General features: G+C 42.7%; 1 protein-coding gene across 1 annotated transcript; it reads right to left on the bottom strand.

The window, feature by feature from the left end:
• Positions 1 to 5,430: 5,430 nt before the first annotated feature.
• LOC311127286 (histone H3.3A) lies at positions 5,431 to 7,861 on the bottom strand. The gene is made up of 4 exons (XM_084159093.1): positions 7,771 to 7,861; positions 6,682 to 6,815; positions 6,380 to 6,533; positions 5,431 to 6,236 (listed from the first exon to the last, which is right to left on the bottom strand). The coding sequence occupies exons 2-4, from the start codon at positions 6,807 to 6,809 to the stop codon at positions 6,108 to 6,110; spliced, it is 411 nt and encodes a 136-aa protein (XP_084015219.1). The 5' UTR covers positions 6,810 to 6,815; positions 7,771 to 7,861; the 3' UTR covers positions 5,431 to 6,107.
• Between the last annotated feature and the right edge of the window lie 1,904 nt (positions 7,862 to 9,765).

Raw genomic sequence — 9,765 nt, 5'->3', positions numbered from 1 at the left:
TGGGAAGGTACCTTCTGTCTGTCATCATCAGACAGCAATATGAGACGCCACCCACATGACTGCCATATTTTGTCCATGTATTGGGCACATATCATAAGTCTATGGTCTATTATTGTATCCGTGTCTGCCTAATATGTTCATAATGCCTGTGCACATATCTACCCAACGTGGCCCGTGTAATGTGCGCACACCTATATTCTATTGTGTGTGTGCATTTGTGCTCGTCCAGTATGCATCCTGAACCTTCAGACAGAAGAGGCGGACAGTAACAGACGTCAACAATCACTTCTCCTCCTGCGAACTTCCACCTCTCCTCCTGCAGGAAGCTGTTGTCAGCTCAGGGACGAGGAAGCTACCTCCTTATGCTAGCCCTCATCAAACACCTCCTCTCCTCCTGCAGGAAGCTGTTGTCAGCTCAGGGACGAGGAAGCTACCTCCTCAGGCTAGCCCTCATCAAACACCTCCTCTCCTCCTGCAGGAAGCTGTTGTCAGCTCAGGGACGAGGAAGCTACCTCCTCAGGCTAGCCCTCATCAAACACCTCCTCTCCTCCTGCAGGAAGCTGTTGTCAGCTCAGGGACGAGGAAGCTACCTCCTCAGGCTAGCCCTCATCAAACACCTGCCCAAAGTACTAGAGGCCTGTTCTCTGTCACTCATATTGGCTCTAATACATTGTTGCTACATTACAATTTTTTATTTATTTTGTGTTAGGTCATTTGACTACATTCTATCTTTGGATATAATATAATATAATTTGCTTGTTTTACTGGTTTCTGTTTTCCAGTCATACAACCCAGCTTTATCGTTTCGTCTCATTGACTGTTTTGTTTTCACATTGGTGTTAGTGTCAGGAAATACTTTTCATGACATTCAGCTTGTCGAGTGTCCAACAACAATAATGATGCCGGAGTCAAATATCCTTCCTCTCTCAGAGCCTTTCATGGTCCTTTCAGAAATGGACTTCAAACAGGACATGGAGCTACAAACTGTTTCCTTCCCTCTCTGATTATGATGTAATTGATGCACAGTTGGAAAGCAAAATGTTAGCATGTAAGATATAAAAAACATTGCAAAGACAACGTTTTCAAAACAAAACGTCACTCCTCACGTCAGCAAAAACAGAACATATTTCTATACTACTAGAGATTAAAAATGTTTTATGCCTTTTCACTTCAGAACTGAGTTGCACCCTCTTTTGAAATGAGCCCTGTACATTCTCAGAACTGTGTATGACTTTCCTTCCTCATTGTTAGTCTGTGTCTTCCAGGTGTATGTGTTATGTTTGACGCTGTACCCTGTTGTGAGCTAGGGATGGCGCTCAGGTCAGTGGTAGCGTTTGTATCCAACCTGGACTCATGGGTTAGACGTAACATAGTAAACGTACACTGAGTGTACAAAACATTAGGAACACCTTCCTAATATTGAGTTGCACCCTCTTTTGCATAGGGATCCACAGGGATGCTGGCCAATGTTGACTCCAAAGCTTCCCACAGTTGTGTCAAGTTGGCTGGATGTCCTTAGGGTGGTGGACCATTCTTGATACACACGAGAAACAGCTGCTCTTTCTATGATATAGACTGACCAGGTGAATCCAAGTGAACGCTTCAATCAGTGTAGATGAAAGGGAGGAGACAGGTTAAAGAAGGATTTCTAAGCCTTGAGACAATTGAGACAGGGATTGTGAATGTGTGCCATTCAGAGGGTGAATTGGCAAGACAAAATATTGAAGTTCCTTTGAACGGGGTATGGTAGTAGGTTCTTCCAGGCACACCGGTGGTTTGATTGCGCTCCTAATGTTTTGTACACTCAGTATATACATATACAGTCACACCTTAGCTAGACCATACATTTGTATAAAATGCTCTTCTCTTTGGACATTGTACAATTGTGTGTGTTCTCAGGCAGGTGTAGTCCTCTTCTTCTTTGGGATTAAAGTTGGCATCCAACTTTAAGGTGCATACACCGCCACCTACTGTACTGGAGTATGAGGCCTACCTTCATTAAATTCTCTTCATTATTCCTGTCCCTAAAAGGACTAAATTGCACCACCAACTAATCCTACACCTATATACCACTATTTCGTCCAAATGTAAATCACCACCCCATTAACTTCTCTGCAGTAAAATATCGTACACCCAGGTAATTCTCTGCAGCTGCCACCTGCACTCTTTAAAAACCCGCTACCCCATTCCACTACTTTGACCCTATTTGCTCCTGCACCATGCCAATGGCCAGGGAGGACGGGACACCACCCCTAAACACACCCTGTAACTTCTGAAGTCAAATTTTGTATACCCAAATACTTCTCTGCAGCTGCCACCACAACATCTATTTTCTGTGATTTACGTTCCATTTCTCCGGTACAGTTGATAACCATTGCTATGAATGATAAGAAGTCAAGTGTCCGGCACAGATTCGGCACAAAAGCTCTAACAGGATAACTGATATATCCTGACATTTCTTTGTCTGGTAGAGATTCTGACTCAAAACAAAAGGACTGACATTGACTCTTCGGTTTCACCACGCTCCCCACTAGGTCTGCGTCGCACCAAACAGCGGGCGTCACAAACACCAGGAATGTTCAACTTCAATTGCTCCATCTCCACATTACCCCAGAAATCATTCCTTTCAATGGTGTCCTGTTTCTAAGAGCAAATCAAGAAACAGATATTTACCCAAGTTGCGTGACACGGAGCGCCTGCTCCCTCTGGTCAGAAGAAACACAAAGAAATATCACAAGTCCACTACAGGTTACCTTCACTGTTTCAACTGCATCCAACTCCTTTCTCACCCACCCTGAAACCACAAATGGATCCACCAAAAGGCAAAGGTCCACTTTCTCCAAAAATGGCACTCCTACTGGGCCAGATTCTTCTTTATTATGTCTGGAGCCATTCTTCCTCAACACACTACATCTCCCACTACACTCGGCTCTTCTCCTTCTTCCTCACTGTCCATCACCGCGCCTTCCTCCGCTATACTGCTTGCAGAACACGCACTGATGGCGTTTCTACAAAACCCAACTTCTATACCTGTAACCCTGGCCTCTCCAAGCTCGTCACGTTTTTTTCCCCTGTCAAAACCTATTGACTGTCAAGCTTTTCTCTAAACTACCACCCTTAACCACAGATTTAGAATCAGTTTACCCACCCCCATCTTTACCTTAATGATCATGAACAGTCAAAACCATGTTTTTCATGAAATTTGATGATATTTGGATTAAACCAGATCAAAGTATGATGACCAATGACTGTTGCTTCTACATTGATAAAGTTTGATCATAAAGTTACTGGTCCCCTCCCCCATGTCAAACAGTTGGATTCAGGAGGCGGGATTATTAAGGGCATAGTGTGACATCACCCTAACTCTCATTTTAATACACCAATATTCTCGTACTTAATTTAAATAAGTACTGCCTTCTAACCAACATCTGAGAAGGCGTGTTTGCAGAGGGGCGTGGTTTATAAAGCTAGATAGCTACTCTACTGATGCCAAAATTTGACTGTAGGGTGTCAGCAAATATAATTAAATGTTTATACTATTCATCTATGGCAAAGATCCTTATGTCTCCCCTTTCATCTGTGTCTGGTGTTAGCTAGTAACTGGCTAGCTAGGTCTTCATCTGTGTCTGGTGTTAGCTAGTTACTGGCTAACTAGGTCTTCATCTGTGTCTGGTGTTAGCTAGTAACTGGCTAGCTAGGTCTTCATCTGTGTATAGTGTTAGCTAGTTACTGGCTAGCTAGGTCTTCATCTGTGTCTGGTGTTAGCTAGTTACTGGCTAGCTAGGTCTTCATCTGTGTCTGGTGTTTGCTAGTTACTGGCTAGCTAGGTCTTCATCTGTGTCTGGTGTTAGCTAGTTACTGGCTAGCTAGGTCTTCAGCCAGCATGGAACAAAATGAGGGGACGGGTTGTTCAAAACTCTGACGCAGTTGTCATGTCAACACATCCATCAGTGCTGCTGTGAACCGCATCACAAGAGACATGCCAAACGGGAGATATATAAAAAATATTTGACATTTGATTTTACTGCAACACTGCATCCAAGTTGCTTGACATAGGCTGTTTTAAAGAGCTGTCAGTCAAGGCAAGCTCATGAATACAAGGTCCCCACCCATTCAGTCTGTCTTTTCGAACTTCCTGATCGTTAGCATGAGAGAAAAAGTACTTTTCAGAATGACTGTTCAAATCAAATCAAATTTGCCACATGCACCGAATACAACAGGTGTAGACCTTACAGTGAAATCCTTACTTACAAGCCCTTAACCAACAATGCAGTTTTAAGAAAAATAAGTGGTAAGTAAAAAATAGATTAAAGAGCAGCAGTAAAATAAAATAACAGTAGGGAGACTATATACAGGGGGTACCGGCACTTCGACAATTTTTAGGGCCTTCCTCTGACACCGCCTGGTATAGAGGTCCTGGATGGCTGGAAGCCTGGCCCCAGTGATGTACTGGGCCGTATGTACTACCCTCTGTAGTGCCTTGCGGTCAGAGGCCGAGCAGTTGCCATACCAGGCGGTGATGCAACCAGTCAGGATGCTTTCGATGGTGCAGCTGTAGAACTTCGATGCATGCCAAATCTTTTCAGTCTCCTGAGGGGGAATAGGGTTTGTCGTGCCCTTGTCAACTCTTGGTGTGTTTGGACAATGATAGTTTGTTGATGTGGACACCAACGACCTTGAAGCTCAACCTGTTCCACTACAGCCCTGTCGATGAGAATGGGGACATACTCAGTCCTATTTTTTCCCCCCTGTAGTCCACAATTACCTCCTGTCTTGATCACGTTGAGGGAGAAGTTGTTCAGGACCGTTAAGTCGTTTATTATGATCTGTGTCACCCTGTAATCACAGTATTCATTAACCAGGAGCAACAAAGTACTCAAATGGTAGCATTTCAATCCCCAAATAATATGGGTGATGTCATCCAAAAGGCTATTTTACATGGCAATCAGAATGACTTCAGGACCTTAAAACATTCTGGAGCATTCGAGTGGCTGTTTGAGACACCCCAGAAACGCAACAGGATTCTGCTATGTGGTGCTGAGCCAGCGCGGAATTCAACTGCGTCGCTGAGTATAATGAACATTTAATACCTCTGGTATGATTACTTCCTGGTGCAGGGATGTGGTGAAGGAAATGTAATATTAGGATGGGGGAGGTCTTTCAATTTAGATTTATTAATTGAAATGCATTTTCCCCTTCTACAGCTACTTAAGCTCAATGGTTCATATGACAAGAAATACAGCTACAACTGGATACATGGCAAACGATGTTGCGAACTTAATTTTCTGTGCCTGTATTGACGTCAAAACCCATGTAGTACAGCAATTTGTCTTCCAGGTATAATTGCAATAGAAGAAACATCCAACAGGACTATCAACTGTAAAAGCCCCTAGTGGATAAAGAAATCCTCAACAAGAACCAAAACAAGCATTTACTTGTAAAGACATTTAATAGAAAGACAATGTGACACTCATAAATATTAAAATGTAGCTGCCAAAGTTTGTTGTATGTTGGAAAAATAACATTGTAAAAAACAGTCCAGAATATACAGGGAGTCCTGGTCATGCTCCTGGCCGTCCCAGACAGCGTCAGGAGGAGTAACTGTGCAGACAATCCCCCTGACACCACTATGGAATACTAGGAGTGAGCTGTTATGCAAGACATGCTGGCAGACTGCCGTGACAAAGGGTGGAAATGGATGAAAGACCCTGACACCACCCACCCGGACAGAACAAAATCCGCTCTTTACTTCACGAGCACCAACCTCATCTAGAGCCTGTACTACCTACCAGGACCCCACATTTGCCAGTTAACATGTGACGAGGCCATCTGACTGGAGTAAATATGGCGACAGTCATGTAACACTTTCTATCCTCTACTAAACGTAAAAACAAGCCTCACTTGCAATTGAAGCCAAGACGATATTCCTACAACATTCCAATCTGCACACTAGCCATATCTGAAATCATGTTTGTTGTGGAATGACTGACGTTAACCTCATTCTAAAATGCATTACAAAAGGAAACAAAATCTCAAAGAAATAATAAAAATTCACAAAATGGTTAAGTGTGATAAATAGGATTCTGTGTCTGGAGCAGGCAGGCCTTTCAGGCCCTCTCTCCCCTTATTCTGCGAGCCAGCTGGATGTCTTTGGGCATGATGGTGACACGCTTGGCGTGGATGGCGCACAGGTTGGTGTCCTCAAACAGACCCACCAGGTATGCCTCACTGGCCTCCTGGTGGAGAGAAGGAAGAGAAAACAGTAGGGACAAATTGACCAATCATGGGATTAAGAAAATAAGAGTTCCTGTTCACGCCATCCATTAGCCTTCAGATACATATCTATATGTGTGGTAGCAGCAGTCAGTGGTGATCTTACCTGAAGAGCGCCAATGGCAGCACTCTGGAAACGCAGGTCTGTCTTGAAGTCCTGGGCGATTTCTCTCACCAGGCGCTGGAAGGGCAGCTTGCGGATTAGCAGCTCAGTAGACTTCTGGTAACGACGGATCTCCCTCAGAGCCACGGTTCCTGGCCTGGGGTACAAAACAGTACAACGTTAGACTGACTTAGGAGATGAGTATTCATTCTAAAACTAGACCTGTTAGTGAACCACTTCCCTCATGTTACATCTACACACAGACAAACAAATGTTGGGAGAACAGGTTGAACTGCTCTAAGTACCTGTAACGATGGGGCTTCTTCACTCCTCCGGTGGATGGCGCGCTTTTCCTGGCTGCCTTTGTGGCGAGCTGCTTCCTTGGCGCCTTTCCTCCGGTGGACTTACGGGCGGTCTGCTTGGTACGAGCCATTTCTCACTAGGACAAACAAATAGTCAAAGGCAGGCCGATAAGAATTTGAAATGCCTTCAAAAACGACATTACATTTTTCGGTCGATGTGAAAAGGCGGCTAAAGACGCAAAAAACTTAGTTTCTACAAACAAGCAACAACGCTTAAAATGTTGCAGCCATAAACGCTTTACACAAATGTAGCCAACTGTTGTCCCCATCACTTTTGATAATTAGTGACAATAGTTGCAATGCCTGAAACAATTTAGCGTCATTGTAACAATTGTTTCCATTTCAATATTCCCCTCCCCCACATCTAGCGTAAATGCACCGCTGGAGGCGCCTCGTTGGGTCCAGTCGCGCTCGATTATGAACACCACCCCGCCTTCCTTTCCTCAGCTTGCTGCCTCGGCCCAGTTGCCAACATTGCGTAAATTGCACTGCAGTCTTTGTTCGTTTGAGCGGGCACGAACAGCATAAATCGAATTAATAAAACTAATCGTGAAAGTTTGAGCCAACATTACTAGTGTCGACTTGTACTTACGCATTGGGGAGGAGGAAAACGCCATCAGAACGAAATCATTGTCGAAATCAACTGATATTAGTTACAACTTCTGACCGACGACTGACCTAGTGTTAGCACTACCGCTAACGTTAGCTAGGAACAGCCATAGAAACCCCACGCTGGTTGAACCGTTGTATTGAGTCACAGCTAGCCAGCCAAGGTAGAGGGAAGACGACTGCTAGCTAATTAACATGGCGAAAACGTGGCATAATGAAACTAACCTACACATTTCTGATATCGTTAGAATAATTTAGTTAGCTAGCGTTAGCCGGCAGCCATCTCACACATCTCGGTTGGGATTTCTATTGTTCTAGCTATATTTAGCCGTTACAGACAAACTCCTCTGGCAGGTCAACCGAGGACTATTTCAACTCTTTGTGAATGGAAAGACCACTATCAAAAAAGCTAAAGTCACTCACCGTATTGTAACTGTTGGATTATTCCAAAACTTTGACAGGCGGACCAGCAGACCGTATTCCTCTTCGTTGAGACACACAACGCGACTAGTGAAAAAAAAACTGTGATGAATCAATATTTATACTTTCCCATGACGTCAACAAAGCAATTTCTAAAGCCGGTTGGTTGAGAACGAGAAACTCGTAAGACCATTGGTTAAAGATCCATCAAAGTGGCTCACTTATTGGTTAACCAAATCAAACATCCCATTGGTTATTTTCTGTCCTCTGTAGCCAATCATAGCAACCGAAATAATATAGCGAAATACTTGTGTTGAAAATATTGCAAAAAAAATAGAAACATTGTTGTTTTAACAAAATGTTATTCTGAAACATGTCTCAACATGTTCTAACAATGCTGTGACTTGAAGGACAATCTTAGTTAGAGTGCAATGATTGTTTTTCCATGGTATCATGATCATATTGCTCGTGAACGACCAGGATTGTTGTTGTATCAATTAGCTTACTTTGTATTATCAATTGGCTTATAAGACTAAACCTGCAAATTAATTGGAATACACAGTATAAGACAGTGAGTGTTGATATGGTCATGGCTTTTTGGCTGAGCAGACATGACTGCAATAAAATATCCATTTTTTTTCTCGACCTTCGAACGAGATTTGTACAGTCTCATTTGTCCCTAATATAATTTTCACTTGGATGTCTGAATGTTGTTCACAACATTGTGGTTTTCTGTTCTCAAATTCTCTGTTTAGAAATTTTAGGGATGTTTTGTAACAGTTTATGACCACACACAGGAAAAGCATGTAATGTTGGTATTTTTGCACAGGTTTTGGTGAAGTGCTTTGGTTTGCACAGAGCAGCACACATTTCGTATGTTTGACTCAAACGTCAAGTACAACGTAATGTATGCTCCATAGAATAAAGACACTTTATTTAAATGATATTTCTGACTCCTCCACACGCTGCAGTTTCAAAGCAAATGAGACAAGACACCATTTAACTACATATCCCACAGCTCTTAGCAAACCCCATATTTGTAATGTCAAAGATCTGTATAACTAACCCAAGATAGATCACAGCCTTTCGTTTCCAATGGGAACAAATGGCATAACAAGGAATCAGCGCCAAGTACAAGCTAACGATATCCTATTGGGGCGTTCTAGCATGTATTTGCATATTTCCGTTAGGGAAGGAACGCCTACTCTGTGAAATGTGCGTGGGCAGTAACTCAGTTTGCCCTTGCACTCCTAAACAAGGTTTTTATTTTATTTATTTTTTTAACTTTGGCAAAGGGTAAAAAATACACGAAACTTAGTCAACTCTGTTCGTAACAGATTCTAGTTTTGGGAACAGAAAACTTCGAGAAATAAGTAGGGTTTACAGAGTGTTGCGTAGGAATATGACTCCTGAGAATCTAGTTGGTTTCCAAAGGAAGAGAGCTTTAGTACATAGGGTCATTAAGTCTGTCAAGAGTAATGCATGGAGACAGTTCTGCTCTACAATAGGCAGGGGTACTGAGCTGGGGGATGTATGGTCTATGTTGAAGAAGATGACTGGAAGAAGCAAGTTTTGGTTGTGGGTCAAAAAATTGGCAGAAATGATCAAGAAAAAGCTGACTTGTTGGGGAAGACATTTGCTAGGGTACATAGTGGGGTTACTTTGGATGAAGTATATAAGCAATGCAGGTGTGAGATTTTAAATACTCATGTTACAGTTTTTTCTGAATGCTTAAGCGCTAATCGTGATTCTTGTAGCACAATTTCTAAAACTATTAATACGTATAGCAAAACCACTCACTGAGTTTGCAAAACTAAAAGCACAAACACTGCTTTGCACTCAGTTTACAATTTTGTAACACACACTTTGCAAAACTGTAGGCACAATTCACTGCACAACACTCTTTTTGCAGAACTTTAAACACAACTCACTGCTTACACTCAATTACCAAATTTCCAACACACTCCTAGCAAAATTATACACATGTATGGCTATCAT

The sequence above is a fragment of the Coregonus lavaretus genome (assembly GCF_964263955.1).
Source record: "Coregonus lavaretus genome assembly, chromosome: 1".
Lineage (NCBI taxonomy): Eukaryota > Metazoa > Chordata > Actinopteri > Salmoniformes > Salmonidae > Coregonus > Coregonus lavaretus.
The sequence above is the reverse complement of the archived record's forward strand: the minus strand, read 5'-3'. Positions and strand labels throughout refer to the sequence as shown.

What these genes read in the sequence shown, in the direction of transcription:
- LOC311127286 (XM_084159093.1), bottom strand. Translation starts at nt 6,809, where the DNA reads ATGGCTCGTACCAAGCAGACCGCCCGTAAGTCCACCGGAGGAAAGGCG. An exon ending in AAGAAGCCCCATCGTTACAG is followed by an intron (nt 6,534 to 6,681) that starts GTACTTAGAGCA and finishes TTTGTACCCCAG; the next exon opens with GCCAGGAACCGTGGCTCTGA. An exon ending in CTGCCATTGGCGCTCTTCAG is followed by an intron (nt 6,237 to 6,379) that starts GTAAGATCACCA and finishes TCTCTCCACCAG; the next exon opens with GAGGCCAGTGAGGCATACCT.